The 23,250-nt window shown below is 32.7% G+C and overlaps 1 protein-coding gene across 3 annotated transcripts in view; it reads right to left on the bottom strand.

Moving 5' to 3' along the window:
* The window catches only part of KIF5B (kinesin family member 5B), a 42,671-nt gene that overhangs the window by 4,690 nt on the left and 14,731 nt on the right, over positions 1-23,250 (bottom strand). Inside the window, exons 3-25 of one of the 3 annotated variants that reach the window (XM_081130237.1) lie at positions 21,469-21,542; positions 20,402-20,506; positions 19,841-19,889; positions 19,027-19,082; positions 18,847-18,934; positions 18,563-18,687; positions 17,462-17,566; positions 17,008-17,153; positions 15,938-16,086; positions 15,325-15,518; positions 14,424-14,492; positions 12,455-12,661; positions 11,863-12,006; positions 7,730-7,918; positions 6,992-7,109; positions 6,401-6,462; positions 6,201-6,310; positions 5,322-5,423; positions 4,099-4,159; positions 3,912-3,983; positions 3,635-3,739; positions 2,572-2,788; positions 1,901-2,048 (exon numbers count right to left, since the gene is read on the bottom strand). In XM_081130237.1, coding sequence (XP_080986363.1) covers positions 1,921-2,048; positions 2,572-2,788; positions 3,635-3,739; positions 3,912-3,983; positions 4,099-4,159; positions 5,322-5,423; positions 6,201-6,310; positions 6,401-6,462; positions 6,992-7,109; positions 7,730-7,918; positions 11,863-12,006; positions 12,455-12,661; positions 14,424-14,492; positions 15,325-15,518; positions 15,938-16,086; positions 17,008-17,153; positions 17,462-17,566; positions 18,563-18,687; positions 18,847-18,934; positions 19,027-19,082; positions 19,841-19,889; positions 20,402-20,506; positions 21,469-21,542 — 2,675 coding nt within the window. In that variant the 3' untranslated portion in view covers positions 1,901-1,920. Of the gene's footprint in view, positions 1-1,900; positions 2,049-2,571; positions 2,789-3,634; positions 3,740-3,911; positions 3,984-4,098; positions 4,160-5,321; positions 5,424-6,200; positions 6,311-6,396; positions 6,463-6,991; positions 7,110-7,729; positions 7,919-11,862; positions 12,007-12,454; positions 12,662-14,423; positions 14,493-15,324; positions 15,519-15,937; positions 16,087-17,007; positions 17,154-17,461; positions 17,567-18,562; positions 18,688-18,846; positions 18,935-19,026; positions 19,083-19,840; positions 19,890-20,401; positions 20,507-21,468; positions 21,543-23,250 lie in introns of all 3 variants that reach the window. The other 2 variants (XM_081130238.1, XM_081130239.1) reach the window with 2 other exon arrangements.

The raw sequence follows: 23,250 nt of genomic DNA, 5'->3' as shown, positions 1-23,250 counted from the left end.
GTGTGAATGAAACAGAATTATACTTTTTTTTTGCCAGATTGGCAAAAAAATCTATTTTTTGGTGTGCCGCAGAATTTTAGTAATTAATTTATGTATGCCATGGAATGAAAAAGGTTGAAAATCACTGGTTTGTCTAGAGAACTTTCAAAAATTGAGAAATCTGAATATAGATTGGTATTAGATATTAAAAATATTTTTGTTAGCTGTTTAAAAACATTTTGTTGATAATGTTATTGTGGGTATGAAGAAAAATGTTATGTTTTAGAGATACATTAACATGATGCATTAATTTATTTTTACACTAAAAAAATTTTTAAGGGAAAGAAATTATTTAAAAGGTAAATTGGTAAAGTTCATGAAAGTAGAAAAGTCAAGATTCAAACTCAGAACTTCAAAGTCTGAGCTCTTTTCACTTTATCACTATCTTTGAAATCCTATAGGGTGTGGACCAAAAACAATATTAAATTGCTTGTAATGTGAATCCTCTAGAATATTGCTTAATTCATCATTCAAACTGAGAGCCAATGTTATGCAAAATGTCAAAGTAAAAAAATAATAAAATGACTTTAGTATATGTCAGAAACAAGTTAAGCACCATAATTATATAATATTTTTAGCTTCCAAAACACCTACATATCTAGGACTTCCTAAAGAATTAAAATCTGAGTTCCTGCCATATGATGAAATATTAGGCAGCTATAAATTAATCAATCAGGTTGCAGAAAAAAATGTTCAAAATATATTAGTAAGATATAAAGGCAGGTTACAAAGTAGCATATACAGAATAGGGTTAGTATTTGAATTGTTTATCAACAGTTTAAACCTTTTAATTTAAAACTTATGTAAATAAAGCTCTAGAAAGATACACACAACATATTAAGTACTATCTCTTGAGATATTTATCTTCTACTTTGTGATAGTCTTTAATCCCCTACAAGGAAGAGGTATTACTTATACAGTTAAAAACAAGTAAGTATAAGAACTCACACATCTGCTTAAAAAATCAATAGGTAAATGGAAAAGCACACAGAAATAACTCATAAAAAAGAAAATATAGATGGGCCAATAAATATAGGGGGGGGAAATATCCAACTTCATTAATAAATCAATAAAATGTTTATGTTGGTTTATCACATCAGCTTAAAAACTATTAATACTCAATGCTGGTAAAAATCCAACAAAATGGGCAGTATCTTTGGCTAATATGCAACTTGGTGCAATCTTTCAAGAGCCTTAAAAATGTCCGCACGTTCTTGCAATTCCACTTTTGGGAATCTTCTCAAAATAATCTAAAAGGTGAGGGGGTGTAAAACAATTACACACTTCAAACTTCATATAATTTTGGAAAATTTCAAGTATAAAAAAATGAACATACTTAATTACATGTCCAGTAAAAGGAAATAGTTATAAATCATGGTGGATCTATTAGACAGAATAGTAGTATCTTTTTTAAAACGATCCAATGTTAGGTTAAGAACACAAATTTGAATATATAGTATTTGAATATATCTATGTGAAATATGCAAGACTAGAAATTGTGCCAAGTCACTTTTATAATTACGGATATCAAAAAAATCATTACACTGCCCTGGCCGGTGTGGTTCAGTTGGTTGGGCATTGTCCCGTACACAGGGAGGTCACTGGTTCATATCCCAGTCAGGGCACATGCCTGGGTTTTGGGCTCAATCCCCAGTAGGAGGCATGCAGGAGGCAACTGATAGATGTTTTGTGCTCACATCCACGTTTCTCTCCCTTTCCCCCTTCAAATTAATAAAAATATTTTAAAATAAATAAATCTTGACACTAATGTGAGAATCCAAAAAAAATGTTTAACGACCAATGGTTGAATATTTCCATTTATAGTTATAATTCAAAAGCCAGATAGATATAAACTACAAACCTGTACACAACGTGCAATGTTTACACTTGTTTGCCTCCTCCACCTCTCACTGCCACTGGCTGGCTGTTCTGAGTAAATGCACCTCCACGAACTGCACTTGGATGAGTTGGAGAAGCCGCTGGATGTTGCCCGGGACGAATAGGTTTAGCTAATACAAAAACCAAAAGCTGGCTTTAAAATAAATCTTAACACATGACTGTAACTATTTTTTAGGTCTCTTTACTTACAACAAATTCTTAGGTGTTTTGTTTTTCTCTGCCTCTATTTTTCTCATTAAATTCCTCTTTCCTTTCAGTTACATCCTTTTCTCCAGCACCTACACAATCCTTACCTTACTACTACACATCAATGATTACTCTAAAGCATGAAATATTGCTGATGACTTATTTTCTTGCAATTCTTTTTGCTTTAATAACATTGCTCGATATCATTTATCTCCTATCCCTGACCAGTCTTGCTTGCTTGTCTAGTTCTTATTTATCTTCTTGTCCTCTTAATGTGCTTATTCCTCAACTTTGTGCTGCTTTCCCAACAATGCCACTTTGGAAAGTTAGAAAATAAAAACAGACAAATACCACCATTACAACACATAATTAATAAATTATATTTTTTAAGTATATAAAAACATTTTAACCAAGTAAGGCTTAAAAGTTTTTATGTGTTCTACTAACCAATTTGTGCAGAATGTCCTCTTCTGGCCATATTCTTTGACCTGACTGCTTCCTTTATACGATCTACTTCTTGCTGATAGCGTTTGCGATCACGAGATGCATTTTCTTTGGCTTCTTTCAGTGCTGACTCCAGAGCTTTCACTCTCTCAGCTGTAGCTCTCAGTCGCTTTTCCAACTTAGGAAGCTCACAGCGAAGATCTGCGTTATCACGTACCAACTAACAGTACATAAAGAAAATTAAGATTCTAGGTTTAACAAGATGACTTAGAAAATATACAGTTCATAATTTCTCTTTAGAAAAGAAAACTACATTTTATATTAAGGTTTTCCAATTAGCTATTTAATTTAGGCAGCAACAAGCAAAGAATACATATATTCATACATATCATACACATACATTTCTCACAAAGATATAATTTCATTTCAACTGGGGGGGTTCTTTCCCCCTACTAGGCAATGACAATAAGTTAGAACACAGTGTTAGGTCTCTTCAGTAAGATACTAATCTGGTAAAAATGAATATCCCTTCAGACCCACAAATACACACAAATTTAGCAAACCCCTTAATAATAGTTTGAAGGCAAAAAAGGCTAAGATTTCTTTAACCTTACTATAGTGCAAACATCTAGGGTAAACATGAGGTTTATAACAGCAAAGTATATAATTTAGTGTGCTGAGAAATTTTTTATTTAAGTAATTAAATCATTTACCAAGCCATAATTAAAAATAAAACATAGTATTACTTTTAAGAAAATATAAACTGCCTCATGATTATGTATTTCATACTTGGGGCATTAAACAAAATTATATTTCAGTGCAAAGACTTATCTACCAGAGATATTTTCATTACCATGAATAAATTAAGAAAACTGACAGACCTGAAACCCCAGAAAGGTTTTCAAATTGGCCTTTTGATAAAGGAGTTGTTAAAAATATTAACTCCCCCCCAAATTGCTTGATAAAAATAATGGAATGGCTCAGAGTATGAAAGTTCAAAAAACTGCCAATCCGTAATTTTTTAATTCTTACAATGTTATCAGCTACCACAAAATACATTCATTACCTGTTTGTGCACTTTAGTGAGTTGTTCAAGATTATTTTCAAGAAAGGAGATTTTTTGCTTCTGAGCAGCACTGCCTCCAGTGTCATCAGAATCGATCTCTGCACTCTAAGAAAAGAAGGTCGATGAATACTATAAACAAATTTAAAGAATAAAAAAGTCCTAATCTTAACTAAACAAAAATTGTTATGACAATGCCAAGATTATTTCACTTATGCATGCAAAGAATTTTACACACTGTACGAGCCATTTATGCAAATACTTCAGTATAGTTTATTACCTTTTTAACTCTGGTGGCTAGGTCCTGAACAAAGAGCTTCCGCAGGTTGTGTAAAGTCTGAAGTTCTTTTGCCTTAAATTAAGAACAGCAGTATTTTTGGAGTTCAGACTTCAAGTTTAGTATCACCATGGAGGGGAAAAACCCATTAAACATTCCCCAATCCTACTTATTTTCAAGTTTTTCTTACCACTGTCTCTTCCAAACCCTTCAAGTCTTGTCTTGCCTGTTCTCGTCTATCTTGCATAATCCTAGACAGAGGAAGAATAAAGATATATATTTTCAACTGAGTCCACAATATTCTAGTTTTATTTAGCACAAGAACTGAAGCAAATATTTATCTGAAAGAGTCAATTCTTAAATTCAAATAAATGATACTTTTTTTAAGTTTGTTCGTGTCTTTCAAAAAAAATTTTGAATGATTTATAAATCCTTCTACACCCATTACTAGAAGAAAACTCACCTATATAGCAATGGAAGAGGTCAAATAAAATATGGCAGAATCCAAAGAATAAGGAGTGGTTCTTATTTATATTTTAGAATATGTCACATACAGCACACTGCTTTTATCTAAGATAATTCTGATTAACTGGTAATTACAGAGATTATAACTTACTGAAGCCCTGGCCAGGTAGCTCAGTTGGTTAGAGCTCATCCCAATAGGCCAAGGTTGCAGGTTTGATCCCTGGTGAGGGCAGATACACAAGAAGCAACCAACGCATGCATAAATAAGTGGAACAACAAATCAATGTTTCCTTCTCTCTCTTTCCAATCAATAAATTAACTTTTTAAAAAATTTAAAATAAATCACTGAAAGTTAAAATATTCTATATAGTTTACTTAAAATTATTCTCAATAAATTATGGCTAAGATTCAGCAGAATATTTATAAAATAAACTCTGAGGTGGTCCTGATGGTGTTACCTTTCTAACAATAGCAGTTAATTTACAAATTCTCTCAATTCAAGGCTTGTGAAAAATTATAATCCTGAGTTTTCTATCTGCTCAGATTGTAGAAAACTGAGCACTGTCTAAATATACGCTTAGTAAATTAGAAAAAGTAAATGGTAAAAAACCTCTATGCAAAAGACAAGGCTAAAATAATAATGCCCTTTTATGCAAGATCAATTGTGACAAAAATTCAGTTTTTATGACAGATATTGACGTAAAATGGTAGCACAGAAACAGCAAGCAGGTTGATAAACAGGAATCTAAATCTTGAACATCACTGAAATACAAGACCTTGCTTTCACTGAAGTACAAGAATACACTGCAAGTTTCTAGGTATAAATCAAACCAATGAAGAAAAATACTCTTTACCCTATAAAAAGTAAAAACATGTGTCCATTAGATAAGTCTGATAGTAAAGCCCACAATCCTCTAATTTAAAACTTAAATTAAAACATTTACTCACGTAAGTTCATGTAGTTTTCTGCTCTTTTCCTGATCTGTAGCTTTCAACTTTTCATGTTCTACTCTCAGACGTTCCTGCTCTAACATCATTTTCTGGTTCTGACTGATGAAAGAAAAGAAAAAACCCCACAACATCAACACTACCGTTCTCTGAATGTTGTCACTAAGACTTCTCAAATTCTTAAATTCTGTAATCTCACCATTCAAACAACCAATGCCTCCTGTAACCCTGTCCCCCACCCAAGTAAGAGGACCTGGCTACTTTCAAGTATAACGATATTTTTCATATTTTGGTTTAAAACCATGGTTTCAGTCTTCTATGTCTTTCATCTCCCCGAATCCTTGTCCCTAACTCCATTAGGTATCAATAGTAAGACCCATGTCTCAAATGTCATTTTTTCTTATGATCCTCTAGTTTCCTCCTACTCAAATCATGATTTAGATGCAGACCTCCAATTTCTATAAATTCTGTATTGTATGCATATGATTATAAAGTAGGAAAAAATGTCTTCTTGATAAATGAAGACAACTTCTATTTTTAAAAAAATTTTTAAAGCCCATAATTTCCAAAAAAGTATTACTCAGTTAAAAATATTTTTAAAAAGGCAGGAAATGATTTGAAGGAGACTGGTTTCCATTTGCAATAATGGTTAAAGTTGGTATTTTGGTGTTTTTTCTTCTTCTTGAAGATACATCAAAAGACCCCAAAAATATTTTCACCAGGAACTTAGAAGTTATTTATAAATGAAAAAATTATTTTTCAAGTCGAAAATTATAATTTTACATATTATCTACCAGTAACCAATTATTTCCTTTTATCTAAACAGTCACTCTTTCCAAGTTAGTTTTTAACATGTAGAGGAAAAAAAAGTATACTTACTCTTGAAGATCAGTAATAAGTTTTTCTTTTGCTTCAACTTCATCTCTCAAGCTACTAATTTGTTTCTGATGAGTTTCTCTGTGGCTCTGGATCTGCTGTTCAACAGCTTGCTAAAATTAATGGGGTGAAAAGGATATTGTTAGGCTAATAAAGAATAATGATGCATTAAAGCCATTAGAATCCAATTACATCAAACTTGCCTTAACTTCATTTGCAGTCTGAACCTTATTTAAGTGTTCCTTTTCCATCTCATGCACTTTCTCTGTTTGGATAGGGAGAGAAAATGAGAGGAAATAAGCCTCAAAGTTCTTCACATAAACCAAGGAGAAAGTGGATTTCATGAGCAATATGTTCCTTTGCAGTTCTTGACTTTAAATCTTGCTAAGCTCAACGACATATTAACTAGTATACCCTTTTATATTCTTTGTGCTGATATTATGGTTTCTTTTATTTTCTTTACCTAATCCCAGAACAAATGGGTCAAGTAAGGCATGGTAGGGAAACGAGACAGCTTTGTAAGTTCCCGTGTCAAGATGTGCGTATGTGTATAAATTTCATATACATGTATATCTTCATAACTTTGTGGAAAATTCTCAGATTGGCTACTTCCAAATTCAAACACAACTTCAAAAATGTTTCAAAGCCATATTAAAACATATTACTTGTTTAATATTACAAGTTATGCATATTCCTACTATTCTTTATCAGTGCAAATATAAGTTTACGACAATTACACTCATGTAAGGACAAGTTAATATAGATATAACTCACAAGCAATTAGAAGTTAATACCTTGTGCTCGAAGCTGGACTAGTTCTTCACTAAGGGAATCGACAGATTCCTCCAGCTGTCTTTTCTTTTGCTCCACATTTTGAAGGTATTCAGTCAATGATTTAATTTTGGCTTCATGCTATTGGGAAAAATATACTGATATGAAGTGGAAAAAAATCTCACGCACACATTTTATTGTTAAGACTATTTGAAAATAAGCTGGTTTTATCGATGTGTATTAACATATAATACACTTAAGTATACTTAAACCTAAAATGTCTGGGGACAATTTTACAATGAAAAAGAATTTAATCAATGAAATGATCATCTGTATAACTTGTAACACTTGTAAACAAAGGCACCGAAGGCTGACAAAATGAGACATTCTTATTATTTTCTCCATATGACATTACCCTCTTCCCTCCACCTACAGTTCTTATCTTGGTGAATGGCCTCATTCATTCAGTTGGAAAAGCCAGAAAACTGGCACATTTTTATTGACCCTAGAATTCTTCTAGAGTCTTCAACAGTCACATCAGTAACATAGTTCTAGTAAATCTGTATATATACATGTTAGCAAATACAACCTAGTTAAATCATTCACATTACTATTAATGCAGCTAGACTAGGAAAAACTAATCAAATTAACCTTTCTATCTTATTACTCAAAATAACCTATGGAAGTTCATTTTTCTTTAAGTAAATAAAACTTTATGTAGCTATTCAAAAAAAAAGAAACTTGGTTTTGTTAATACATACTTGAGAGATACGAAGCTGGCATGCTGCTAACTCCTTTTCATTTTCTTCCATTTTTTTGTTACTCTCAGTTTGTGTGCTTTCTAACTGTTTGCAGCGTTTTACCATTGTTTTTACTTCTGACTTCATTTTGCTAATGTAGAGTCTTGCAACGGTGAATTCTTCATCTATCATGCCAGTTCCCTCAGGCTGCTATGAAAAAACAGTGAAATTAAAAAGACAAAAATAGCCAGTGTGTTTACTCAATTAGGCTCTAAAATCTTAGAACAAAATTAAATATATTTTAAAATTACTCAATATTTATAGGAAGTCTGAAGCTTTTTCTTTTATTAAATATTGTTTTCAATAAAGGGCAAACAAAATAGAGCTTAATTTTTGTCTGCCTTTCTTCCTTTCTAAACTTAATGCTAATACATGTCTACAAGGAAAAGAAAGAACATACACCTAAAAAACAAACATACCAAAAAACCCTGATGAATTCTGCCTCTTAATATTTGGACTTCCTCTTCACAGACTCTTTTCAGTAAAAATTTATTGTTAATCATGTGTAACTCCCATTTTAAAACTTAACAGATAAGAATGTTTAGGTAGCACAGAAATGATGACTTTTAAGTTCACCAAGGAGGAATTGTGGTCACTGTATATTTTATAGTTTTCATTATGAAATTCAAAATTAAGTGGAGCTTGAGGAGGAAATAATAAAACTGTCTTTGTTTACAGATGACATGATTATTAAAGAAACTCCAGGAACTAGTAAGCCATTATGGTAACATCTCAGGACACAAGGTTAACATACAAAAGTCAATCACATAACTTTCCTATATTCCAGCAATAAACAGTGTAATTTGAAATTAAAAACAGTGCCATTTACATTAGTGCCCAAAAGAAAAAAGAAACACTAAGGTATAAATTTAACACAATATGTGTAAGAGCTATATAAGGAAACTATAAAACACTGATGAAAGAAATCAAAAAACTAAATAGGTGAAGATATTCCACATTCATGGACAGGAAGATAATACTGTTAAAATATCAGTTCTTCCCAACTTGATCTATGTATTTAATATTTTGTGGATATCAACAAACTGATTCTAAAGTTTACATGGAAAAGCAAAAGACCCTGAATAGCCAACACAATACTAAAGAAAAGCAATGTTGGAAGACTAATGCTACCCAATTAAAAGATTTATATTAAGCCTACAGTAATCAAAATGATGTGATACTGGCAAAAGAATAGATAAATAGATCACTGGAACAGAATAGAACCCAGGGGTAGATGCACACAAAGACAGTCAACTGATCTCTGACAAAGTAGCAAAGGCAATTCAATGGAGAAAGAATCTTTATAACAAATCTGCTGGAACAAGTGGTCATTCCCATGTAAAACAATGAGTTCTGACAGACTTTATACCTGTCAGAAAAATTTAACTCCAAGTAGATCATAGACCTAAATGTAAATGAAAAACTAAAAGACTTCTAGAAGACAGCACAGGAGAAAATCTAGGTGACCTTGAGTTTGGAGATGAGTTTTTAGACACAACACCAGAAGCATAATCCATGAAAGAAAAAACTGGTAAGTTGAACTTTGTTAAAATTTCTGCTTTGTAAAAGACACTGTTATGAGAATAAAAAGATAAGCCACAGACTGGGATAAATACATGCAAAACACTTATCTGATAAAGAACTTATCTAATACATAACACTTAAAACTCAACAATTAGAAAACAACCCAAATGCAAATTAAAACAATTGAAATACCACTACACATCTGTCAGAATGGCACAAAAACAAAAAACTAATGACACCAAATACTGGTGAGGATGCAAAGTAACAGGAACTCTCACTCATTACTGGTGGGAATGCAAACTGATACAGCCATTTTGGGAGTTTCTTATACAACTAACATAGTCTTAACATACAATCTAACAATCATACTCCTAGGTATTTTTTACCCAGTTGAATTGAAAACTTACGTTCACAGAAAAAGTTGCACTTGAATGTTTACAGCAGCTTTCATTGTAACTGCCAAAAATTGATAGTAACCGATATGTTCCTCAATAGGTGAATGGATAAACAAACTGGTACAGCCATACCATAGGCTATTATTTAGTGATAAAACTAAACTACCAACCCACAAAAAGACATGGAAGAATAATCCTTAAATGCACACTGCTAAGTGGAAAAAAAGACAGTTTAAAAAGGATACATACTATATGACTCCAACTATATGAAATTTTGGAAAAGGCAACACTACTGAGATCTTTTAGATCAGTGGTTATTAGAGGTTCAGAGGACAGGGATGAATAGGTAGAGCACAGGGTATAGCAGAGGATGTTAAGTGGTAAAACTATGCTATGATATTGTAATGGTGAATCTACATTATGCATTTGTCAAAATCCATAGAAGTGTATAAACAAAGAGTAAACCATAATGTAAAAAGCACAAAGCAAGTTAAGTGGAGTTCAGCAGGGTTTAAATGATGTTAACAGGAAAAGAATTACGTGCAAATGACAAGGATACTGAGGATCCATAGCTTTCTTTTTAAAGAGCTTATCTGCAAGAATGACTTGCTTTCATGCTTATAAAAGTATAGTGAAAAAAGGAGTCTAGGAGTCAGAGAACCTGTATTCTATCACTCTGCCACTAAACATAAGCCATTTCCACTCTTTACTTTCTGTCTTTACCACTTTTTCACTTAAATTAAGATTATTTGGCCCGGCCGGGTGTGGGTCAGTGGTTGAGCATCGACCCAGGATCCAGGCAATCGGGGTTCGATTCCCGGTCAGGGCACATGCCCAGGTTGCAGGCTCGATCCCCAGTCGGGGGCGTGGAGAAGGCAGCCGATCAATGACTCTCTTATCATTGATGGTTCTCTCTCTCTATCCCTCTCCTTTTCTCTCTATGAAATCAATAAAGATATATTAAAAAAAAAAAGATTTGAACATGAAGCAAAAAGATCTTTCTTAAAAAGAAAGTTGCAAATCTACAAAGCAAATTTTGAACAACATCTTTCTTGTGTTCAGTGATATGAAATAAATCTACTTTCCCATCCCCAAAGATTCCCACATAGCTCTAACATTTCCCATTACTTTACCAAGAAAAGGACAGGACAGAATACTCAGAGTGACGGTGAAGAGATCAAGTGAAGTCATCAGGTATTTAACAATCACACTTTTCCTTTCTTTTAATGAGGTGAGCTGACATTAAGAAATGACACATGAGGCCTGGCTGGGCGTGGCTCAGCTGCTGAGCATTGACCTAAGATGCAGATCGTGGTTCAATTCCTGGTCAGGGCACATGCCCGGGTTGCGGGCTCAATCCCCAGTGTGGGATGTGCAAGAGGCAGCCAATCAATGATTCTCTCATCATTGATGTTTCTCTCTCCCCTTCTCCCTCTCTCTGAAATCAATAAAAACATATTTAAAAAAAAAAAAAAAGTAAAGTCCAAATACCTACTGCAACGTACAAGTCTTTCACGTTCTATAGTGTTTTTGCAGTTAAGAGTCTTAGTTTGCCTTTTTGGTCTAAGTTTCAAAATCTACCAGGTCACTAAATTTTATTTCCCCTCCACATGCCTAGTGATAACATAACCAACATTATTATCCTTTAAAAGAATAGAAAGGAAAAAGGGCAAAGATAAAATAAATGTGGCTAAATTTTGATAACTGATTAACTCTGAGGTTCACAGTATTATTCTGTTATATGTTTGAAATTTTTCATAATAAAATTTAAAGAAAAAGATTAATTAGCGGTGCTCATGTTTTTCTTTTTAAATGGTTAAAGCAACTACAGGCCAATTCATTCATGAGTTTACTCCCTGAGCTAATCTTCATTGTTGTTCCAATTATATACTGTCATGTATGGTAATCCATTAACATAATTTCTAAGTGCAAAATCTTTATATAGAAGAACTAAACATGGAGTCCAAATAAATGCTATTCACTGAATATTCATGTACCCCACTCTCTTCTTTTCTCATCTATTTAAAATGAAGATAATACCATCCATCTACTACACACACTATTATGAGGATGAGATAATGGGTAAAAAAAGAACTTTGTGAAAAAAACAAAAAGTAAACAAAAGTATGAGTTGCATACAGATAATTACACTTTATATTTAGTTATTATATTTACCTTTACATCATTATTTCCTACAGCAATTCCTATTTCTGCAAGGTCTTTCAGTAAAGATGCCATCATCTCAGCTGCTCGCTTTTTCTGGTGGTTTGTCATTTCCTTAAGTTTCTGAAGCTCAGCATCTATACTTGCTAAAGTTGCCTAGTAGATCCAAAAATAAAAGTTACAGTTAAATCTATTAAATGAAAGATCAATTCAAATACTGACAGCTACGTCAAGTTTTCATCTAATACTCACAAATTTATTTTTTGCTTTCATTTTCCTGAACTATCTAGTTATTGAATAGCTCCAGGTTCAAACTTAAAAAAGTATTTTAAACCTAACAGACAATGTAAAGTTGCCATACTGTGCTCCATTAAGAGTGGTAGTCTGCATTACTTAACTAACTTTTGAGAGTGGGTAATGTTTTCTGCCTTGAAATGGCCAACTTCTGAATTAACTGGATTTGATTTTCATTTACTGCCGTAAGTCTGAGCAAATTAATATTAGAACGGAAATGACAATTTTCTAGATGGCTGGTGTATCTTCTTTACCTTCTGTGTAACTACTTAGGTACTAAAGTATTAAGAAAGAAAAAATGATACCGTACCGATTTCTGATTCAGTTCATCACTAAGCAATTCATATTCCTTAGTTTTGTCTTCAACTTCCTGAGATTTCTGATCATAATTGACAGCAAGTTCCTCTAAGGCTTGTAAAACTTCCTTTACTTCTTCTTTAGAGGCATCGTTTTCTGCTTGAAGGCGGTTCAGTTCCGCTTGCATATTATCTTGATCCCTTCTGGTAGATGCCAGAAGCTACATGAAAGAGTAAAGTTACCAAAAGTACTATAATATAGGTTATTAAAAAAAATGTATTTACTAACACAAAGGGGAAGAAATGTGTATGCTATTAATGGTAACAACATTAATTCATTCAACAGATTTACTGAATTTTTACTATGTGTAGGCACTGTGGAAGACAGGAAGAAAATAAAAAACTTGTCATTGAGGAATCTGAATGAGAAGACAAGTACATAAATAAATGAATAAAAGATGATATGTAAGAGCCATAAAGAAGGGACAGGACACAACAAAGTGCTTGGTAGTATAAAAAAGGGGTGGGGATATTTCTGTAGGGCAAGCAGAGGGAATGAAAAGGTGCCTAGGTAGAATTTAGTCAAGTGCAACTTAACATCACAGAAAGACAAAGGCATTCTAGGCTCATGAATAGTGTACATAGAAAAAGAAAGAAATTAATAGATGTTTAGAAAATTTGCTTTAAAGTTTAGATTTCTGGGGGGCAACAAGGGATGGCTTCTGTGCTATGCCTCAGGAAAACTTGATATTGGCATACAAAATCTGAACTGGAAAGAAGCCAAGAGACTTGTAGTTAGGAGGATACTGCAATCAGCAATCATCAATCATCCAGGGTAAGTCAGTGGCTTTTAAGTAAGGGCATATGGAAATGTGGGGGTGGGGGTGTGTATTTATATGGAGCAGAATGCTACTGGCACTTAGAAGCAGAACCCAGGGATGCTAAAAATGCTATAATGCACCAGATAGAACAATATAATGAAGAATTAGGCAGATGGTCACTGGGAAGGGGTAAGTGAAGGCTTGGGTGGAAGTAGGCAAAGGGAGGAGGGGGAATTAGGCAAATGTTACTAGTGCCCCTTTGAGAAACAATGCTATAGTTGAAATAAGTATAAAGATGATCTGAATGACAATGGGTATCTCTTACTGAAGCTGTACAGTCTTTGCCACCCTACCCCAAAACAAGCCTTAAATGAAGGACCATTTTAAATTACTCCCCTCCTTTGCAGGTGAGATAAAATGAAGGTCCAAAGTAGGTGACAAACTATGGAGGAGAAACTTTGAAGTAAAGATGGTAGAAATGAACAACAGGTTAGATGAGAGGAGAAATGTGAAAGAGTAAAAAATGATTTTATTAATTGACATTCTCATCCCTCCAATAAGAGTCATACCCCAATTATGTAATTATTAAAGACAAAGTCAATGGGATTCAGTTATCAGTATTTTCTTTCTTTAATAATCCTTTTAGACCTAACCTGTATCTTTGTGTTGAAGTGAATGTGTGAGAATAAAACACTGTTTTTTATATTCTTCCCTCATTTCCACTGTAAACACTACTTTTCATTAAGGGAGGGGAAATCTAAAGTTATTCCCAAGGATCAATAAAAAGTGTTTAGGGAAGAAAAAGGAGACAAAACAGCACTGTACTTCACGCAAGTAAAGTAGAAGACAGAGCTAAAAAAAAAAAAAATTCAGTAGATATGTTAAAGAGTGTATTTCTTAAAAAGTTATCCTCTCCCCTTCAGTTAGTTAGAACTCAACTTTAAACCTTAAGAGAAAGTCAATCTGTGCTTCAACCATATGATGTATCCATCTCATAGGCTATCTACAATGAAACATACATATTCAAAAATTTTTTTAATTGAATTGATTTTTTAAAAATTTTTAATTTTTTTAATTAATTTTTTTAATGTACTCTAGTATATTCTAAGCTCTGGAGATGTGTCTTTTATGTTTTTCTGGAAATAAAAGGTATTCAACTTACCTCTTCCTGATCCAACATTTGTGTCTTCAATTTCTCTACCAATTGACTCTGCTGATTAATTTCCTCATCCTAGAATTTTAATGTAACAAGTAGCTCACAAGCTGGTTGTAATTGTTTCCTAACACAAAACGTAAGGTAACTATCCCCCCCCCCCCCCAAAATATTTCAAAACCATTTCTCCAAATTCAACATAGCTTATTCCAATCTCTCAAGGAAATGTTGAAACCGATATAATCTCTTTCAATTATTAACTGTAACATTTATTATGCAGTAAGGAAAAAGCTCAAAAACATACTTATCATGCAATAAGAAAAAAAGCTATTCATTAAATGCAAAAAAATAATTAACATGTTCAAAGTTATCACTAAAAATAATGGCCATGCAGCCATATTAAGCCTGCCATCTCTGCTTAAAATACATAAAAATACCACCACAAAAACAAAATTAGAGCTATTTTCTTCTAGTCTTATTGCTTTTATTTTTCCCTTCTTCTCTATTTGGTTCAGTTTGTTATTTTTCACGCTACTGACTGATATAATCAATGCAGGAAGATATTTTCACTATTTTGTTCCACTACCTAATCTCTTACATCATCTTTTATCAGCCTTCAGATCCTTGATTCTAAGAGGCCATTTTATTAAAGTCTCTCCAATAATCCAATGCCAAATTTCCTTTAGAAAGTTCTTTTAGCTTAAAAATGAGAAGGGAAAAAAGACATACCTCATACAGTTTCTGCATAGAAACAGAGACTGATTTTCTACTTTGTTAATACAATGATTTTCAAAAGGCTGACAAAAATCAAGGGAGATGTATACAGTCATGAGGACCCATATATATTAAAATGAGAAAAAAATACCTGTAGCAATATTCTAGAACAAAATAGAACATCAACAATGCCTACCTTGTCATCAAGCTGTTTGTACAATTTAGCAATTTCTTCCTCACACTTTCTTCTTTCAGCATCAGTAAAGTTTCCAGTAACTCCAATTGTGGCTGCTGGTTTATCATTGGTAATAGCAATATCCTTGTCCACTGCGAAAGCTTCCAAGTTGGCTTTCTCTTTGTCGAACTGCTCATCAACAGGCACTGTCTCTCCTAAAATAAGACAACAGAATGGTTAATAAAAATTTACCTGTCTAAAGCTAATTTCAATTTTAGCAGCTCCTATTCAACTTTCTTATCAGCTCAGTGTCTGAGATTTGAAAAGATGCAATTACCTGTGAGTCTCCCTATCTTGTAATTCAGTCAGCAAATTTTTATTACTCCCACCCTAACCTAGGCACCTTGCCATCTTGAGACTTTTATAGCTTCCAAGTTGGCCTTTGTGCCTCTATTATTATTTCAGGTAAAATCAGAATTTAAAGACTTTACTCATTTTTATCTGATGATCCCTAATGCCTAAAAAGTGAAAATGGTATGTGTTATTTTACTTATATTCATGCCTGAATCTGAAATTTATAAAATAGCTCTAAATTTGTATTTAACAACTAAAAAATGACAAATTCTTAAATTACCATTACGCCATCGGTTGAGTTCGTTTTCAAGCCACTGAATGGTGTTACGAAGAGTCTTATTTTTTTCTTTCTCTCTTTCATACTTCTTTTTCCACTGTTCTGCAGTTAACTCAACATTGACACAAACTGTGTTCTTAATTGTTTTGGCCCTAAGAGAAGTGATTGGGGGGGGAAAAGATGACTGAAATTATTTTCAATTAATATCTAGTCTCTCTAGGTAATATATGGATATATGGCTAAGTAATTTAACTTTTCTTGTCCAGTTAACTCTGACTAAATATTAAGAGCTGTAATTAGTATAGTGCTTATTCACACCCCAACTAAATTTGGGTCAGCCCCAACAACTGTGAATAGCTTTTTTTTAAAAAAAAAAAATCAGCAACCTGATAAGGATAAAACACGAGGGCCTATATTTTCCAATTAATTTGCAAGGCTGAATTAAGTAAAAAAATTATTGCCCGGTGTGGTGTGGCGTGGCTCAGCAGTTGACCTATGATCTAGGAGATCGAGATTCAATTCCTGGTCAGGGCAAATACCCAGGTTGCAGGCTTTATCTCCAGCAGAGGGCATGCAGGAGGCAGCCGATCAATGACTCATCATTGATGTTTCTCTCTCTCTCTCTCCCCTCTTCCTCTCTGAAATCAATAAACATACATTAAAAAAAAAAAAAATTATTGTTGAAGGTTAAAGATAAAACCATCATTATTTTCCTAGGCTAAACATCTCATAAAGATTATTTGAACCCTGTCACTATGCCAACAGTTTTAGCACAGGATTATATGTATCAGACTTGTACTGTATTACCTGATTCAAATGCTTATTTTCTTTAATCCTGAGTTAAAGCTTCTCACAAATGTGACTAAATTTAACACTTTACCTTAATTTGTACTAAACTTAATTCAAATCTAAGCAATCTAAAAAATGGAACTTACTTGTACTGTCTCTCAATTTAAACTTGTGCCTAGCACACGAACAATAGGCACTCATTTGAATAATATCTGACATTCTCCTAGATTTAATGAACACAAGGCCTATCTATGTTCAGACTTTGTACTTGCTTAACAACAAACCTTTGGCCAAAAAGGAGTGTAGATTTTGTTTCAGATTCATTGTATGATGATGGAGAGCAGCAAATTACAATAGTGGTTCTACAGTTCCCACCTAATGAATCTTGAAGGATTCTTGTCATTTTACTATCTCGATATGGAACATATGTCTACATACAAAAACAAAAAACATAGAAGACCAATGGGTTTCTACATAATAAAGTCTATTACACAAATATGCTATTTAAAAAAAAAACCACAAAGTGACTTCAGTTATTTTGTTTAATATTAAGATGGGAACTAGGATATACATACTAACTAATACTACAAAATGAATTTCTAAAAGACAACAAATTAACACATACTGATTCAAACACAGTGAAAATCTCTCTCTCTCTCTCTCTCTCACACACACACACATTTAAATAATTCAGTAATTCCCCATAAGATTATAGGAAAATAGAAGACAGATACTTACACTACCCTCAGCCAAAGCAGAAATAACATTTCCAAGAGCAGAAAGTGACTTGTTGATGTTCTTAGCTTCATCTAGCACAGCACCTTCAGCTCCAGTTTTACTAACCTATCCATAAGATTAAAATATGTATGTTTAAGATGATTTTCTTTGAATTTTCTAAAAGTTCAGAAGTCATCAATAACCAGCAAAAAAGAAAGAAATGAAAAGCTTCATGACTTTATTTGCTCAGTGTTCACTCTCAGGTACCACTGTTTCTTCAGTATTATTCTTTTGAGAACTTGGTTAAGTAACTATTTGCATGACAAAAATGTAATTAAAGAGACACCAAATTTTATTTTTAACTTGTGCTCTTCAAAATAACCAATTTACATGTGTATTTATAGTTTACTGATTTGTTAGTCCCCTTTGCAACATCACAAAAAAGGAACTTTCTAATATCTGCTAGAGCATAGTGTTAACGGAACTGTTAGGAAACAGAACTAAATTTAAATATTTAAGCAAACTTGCTTTTTAAAAAATGTAAAATACACATATTAAAGATAGGGTAGAATAATACGTTACAGTGTTAGTGGAAGAAATGGCCTCTCAGAATTTGCAAAATAGAGACAGGCTTTAAAGGATGTATGTAAGATTTTTGAGTAGTGGAAAATAGGCACATTATTCTAATCAGAAGAAACAAAATTAGTAGAACAGCAAAAATGGTCACAGAGGTCAATATTAAAACATTTGAACTTACTTTAACATAAACTAGAGTCAGGTTACATAGGATTGTAAAAATGAAATAGCCATCCAAAGGAAAGAAGTAAGTACAACCAAACTAGAAAGAACTAATAGACAGTTACGAGTTTTCAGAGAGCCCTTTGCCAATATGGATAAAAAGGTACCAAAAATTAGCAGAAGGATACCTAATAAAATTCATAATGACATAAGCTGAAGTTCTCGATAAAAACATACATCTTAAGTGAAAGGTAACACCTATTGGTTGAATTGGACTATGGTCCAAATAACAGTGGTTTGAACTGATTGAGTTTATGTAATCATAAAGCATTGACATCAATGCTTGCAACTTTCAAAAATGTTTAGATGTATATAAAGATTTACCTTTTCACTACCAGCTAAATCAACCAGATAAAGTTTTCCACTCAGCTTTTGCTCCGTTTGCGTGTTCTCTTGTTTTACATTAATAAGAAATATACTGTGACTCCTAGAGCTATGTTCATTCATATCTGCAATGAAATTACACAACTATAAACAAACATGGCTTTCCTTTACTAATAATTTCTAGAGCATTATTTAACACAAAAATTTTACAATTAATCAACTTGATAAAGACAATTTAAGGCAGTTTCGTACTTTAGTGTTAATAAATTCTACATTCTACTTACTTGTAACTGCTACATGTCTGTTGGATTTTCCTTCATCTATGGTATCCATAACTTCATCTGGACTACATACAAAACGCTCTGTGCATCCCTATAAAATAATTTTTTAAGTATGTCGATATCCTTACAAATTTTTATTTCAGGGGTTTTCTAAATAATCATTCTATATTATTTTATTAGTACCTTTACATAGGGGACTCGGTTTTTATCTTCATGAACTGAAAGGTTGGTCTTTGAAACTGAAAAAGAAATAATATTAGCAATACTTCCCTGAACTCTAACACTGGCTGTGAAATTGTTTCCTTCCCAAAGCAGCCTGATAACAATAGGTAAACTTTAAGAATATAAAAAATCATTATTAAGACCCTGTAGAAATAGTAGGAGATTTACATAGAAACAAATGCAGCAATATAGAATTTTAGGTCCAGCCCAACCTCTACCACCCTCATTTTGGAAATGAAAACATTAAGCCAAAGTAGTTCAATGGTTTCCTCCAAAACAATGTATCTAATTGACAGCTAACAAAAGACCAGAACTCAGGACTCAAGATCAATGCTCTAATTAGTACTTAAGAAGCACTGGTAAGTATCTGCTTTAAGTTATTCCATGTTTCAAACAGCATTTAGCTGAAACTTTAAAAGAAAAAATGTTAAATGTCTATTTCCTATACCGTAAACCAATTTCATATGGGTAACTAAGAAATGGTCTCACATCTACTACTAAAAAAAAGAACAGCCCTGGCCAGTGTGAGTGGTTAGAGCGTGGACCTGTGCACCAAAGGGCTGGTCAAGGGCATGTACCTGGGTTGCAGGTTTGCTCCCTGGCCCCAATCCAGGTGTGTGCAGGAGACAACAAATTGATCAGTTTCTTTCACATTGATGTTTCTCTGTCTGTCTCACTCTCTCCTCACTCCCTCCCTTCCACCCTCTAAAAATCAATGGAAAAAAAGAGAAGACGTGCTATTTTAAAATAATCAAAAGGCAAGAATGTAACTTACCATCTAATAGGTCTCTTATCTTATCCAAATAAATTTCAAAATATGAAACCTAAAAGGCAAAGAAATAAAAAAGATCAACCAATTAAAATTATAATTTATTCACTTACTTATTAAATATTTATTGGAGAGTGAGTGCCAGACACCATCTAGACTAGGGGATAGAGTTATCAACAACTCAGCCATAGCTCATATTCTAACCAGAAGACCTAATTTCGCCAAACTGTTTATATAACTAAAAAGCAATTTCCATTATATATCTTCATCTAAAATGAACTAGACTAGTTATAGCAAGAATCTTTATGTTCCATAGTAAAACAAATTCCTTTATTTTACAGAGAAGGAAGATAAGGCAAAAGAGACTTGCCTAACTTGTTTAAGGTCATCTAATGGCAGATGAATCCAAGTTTATTAACTCTAATGATGTTTAACTATATCTGTCCATAAAATCTTCCTTTAAAATACTTAAAAATGTTTTTAAAAGGAAATTAGCATTTATTATTTTTTTGGAACAGGATTACTCTAAATATAAAATAAAATAAAATCTTTCCCCAACGGTTTTACCTTAATATGAAATTCCAAATTTTCATCCATGGAATAAATATAATTAAAAATATCTTGTACTATTCTTGGAATAATTCCCATGCCTTCTGGATCATGAAGTTTTCCCTAAACAGAAAACAAAACTAGACTTCTTAATAAACTATAAAGTATGAATTAAAATTCAAAACTTTCAAGGTATAATTTACAGTTAATAGAGAATAGGAATTGTAATTGTTGCCAATTTTGGTGGAAATGGCATTACAAGTATCTAAAAAACCCCAACCTAATTATTACATATTTTGGTAAGTTACATATAAATACACATAAAAACTTTGATAAATTACATATAAATGCTGTATAACCACATGGTTGCCAATTAACCTTAGCCTTTTATTTAATCATTAATTTAGATTATGTTTGTAAATGAACATACTCTAGGAAAAGGTTTTAGTTTCTTTCTTTATAAATCTGAACTGTTCCTTCTACTTCAAGTCAAATTCACGCAAATGTTAAATGTCCTTATTCTGGGAATTTATGAAAATGAGTTAAGAGAATTGTATAAGCTGTCATTTACTTTATACATAAGCTCAGATATGTGATAAAAGCAGATGTTCTGTAGCAGTCGTAAAAGTTTTCTAGAAGCAAACTGGTCTACATCTATTAATAGCAGCAATGATAATTATGTAGACATTCTTAACACAGAAGAGTGGCAGGTATTGGGGGGGGGGGGTGACCAAGGAGAGGAGTAAGAAATTAATTGATCTGAATAGACTTGAAAACGAACGCTCAAATTTTCTTATTATAAGGTGACAGAAAAATTCCTGTTTAATTCTAACATGACATAATTTTGTGGTTATGCTAACTGATAAAGCTAGATATGATTTAAAATATATAGTATCACTATTCAAACTCAAGAACTGATTAGATTTCCAATAAAGAAGTTACTTGTGTATTATTCACATGAGAGGGAGCAAAGAATAAACAGAGTAAATAAAGTTGTTTAAGCATGATAAAATAATTTCACAAATAATGACTGAATGTACCGTCTGTACTGCAACTACATCCAAATACAGACTATAAAATGTTACCTCCATTGTGTGTGTCTTCCCAGAGGATGTCTGTCCATATGCAAATATTGTTCCGTTGTATCCCTCAAGTACATCTATAAGATAGTAAGAGATTTTATACTTTAGGGGATTCTTTTCCTTAAGCAAGATTCTTAAGAATGTTAGAAAATACTCTAAAAACACACACACACACACATTAACCTTGTTCCTTATCCATGCATAACCATGATAAACTATTTGTGGGAAGAATGGTGAGGAAGATTTCAGATTGTCTTGATGCTAATCAAAAAGTCAAACTTTAGTACACGGAAGATTTATAGACATTAAAGGAAACAAGTGATATATTTAATAGTAACTTTCTTAGTGATGAGCCATCTAAAGCAATTACTTTCTCTCCAGCCCAGATTCTTTCTGTGGTTAACAAGAAACAAATTTTAAATTCTGTTGCTTATAATCATCATTTATGTCAGTATACATCTCAAATGTCATTACATCTGTATTCTAAAGCTTTATATGACCTAAAAGAAATGTTCTGCCAATTTACATACAGATATGAATTAGCTTTAGAAATAGGACTAAAGATTGGTAGTTAACTGGTGGTTAAATCTCACAAACCCATACATTCTTCATATACAAAGTACAGCAAGCCCAGTCCCACTCTCAAAATCAATTATTAGAAAGTTTCCTGTGAAATTAAAATGTCTTTTCTAGCCTTCTGTGTACCACAAAATCTACTATTAACACTTAAGTATCTTCCTTTACTAGATTGAAGGAGGGGGAAAAGAGTATGAGTGAACAAGAAAGTGACTTTTAGATTTCCAGTTTTCAGGGATTCAGTTTGTTCCGTTTGGGTGACAAGAAAAGTATTATGAAATTACATTCTACTGTAAGGGAAGCCTAGGTAAAGAGAAGCTTCTGTTGGAAATAGGAGATGGTAACAATAAAAAGTAAATTAGTAAGCAAATCAATCCTTGTTTTTTCAATTGACTTTTTTTTAAAGGGGGAAAAAAACTATCCCAACATTGGATGCAACTAGGTAATAGATTTTCTACAGAACATTTAATAATAAGAAAAAGAAGGCATCAGTATTTACTTCTGGTAAAATTGTAATAGACCTCAAATATTTAACTTTCAAAATCGTTTCAGTTTTAAGAAGGAAAATCAAATAATTTCAAGAATCACATTTAAAATAGATGGAATTGCAGTACTCTTGTCAGGAACTCTGAAGAAGAAATCATCTGGAGAAAAAAGCACTTTCAATTCACTTCCTTCATATATAGTCTTTCTCAGCATGGCTATGTCACACCCTATGTTTAAGATCTTTTAATCAATCACATAAAACCTAACCATAAATTCTAAAACTTGTTAGATCTATAAATAGTCCATACATGATATGATCCACCTAGCAACTACAATAGGTAGTTAAAATTTGTAAGTAAACGAATAAGTGGCTTTCCCAAGATCACATTAGTAGCCTAAGTCTATATGACATTATAGTATATTTGTGTTATGTGAAACTGTATTATATGAGGGCTCCTAGGATAATAAATGTATGCAGCACATTTGCATTTAGGACTTCAAGCATAACTTTAAGAATTTTATATGATTATAGAGATTAGGGAACATTCAACATTCAAATATTTACTGAGCACCTGCTACAATCTAGGCTCTGCTCTGGGTGTAGTGACTAATAAGGTGATTTCTAAATATGCCATGTATCACCCAAAGTAATAAAATTTGTATTAGTTAGGAGACTAATCACTTTTTGTCTAACTTAATATGTATTCCTGACTGCTTTCTGTC

The sequence above is a fragment of the Miniopterus schreibersii genome, assembly GCF_964146895.1.
Source record: "Miniopterus schreibersii genome assembly, chromosome: 1".
Classification (NCBI taxonomy): domain Eukaryota; kingdom Metazoa; phylum Chordata; class Mammalia; order Chiroptera; family Miniopteridae; genus Miniopterus; species Miniopterus schreibersii.
Note: the sequence above shows the minus strand (reverse complement) of the source record. Positions and strands in the feature narration are given on the sequence as shown.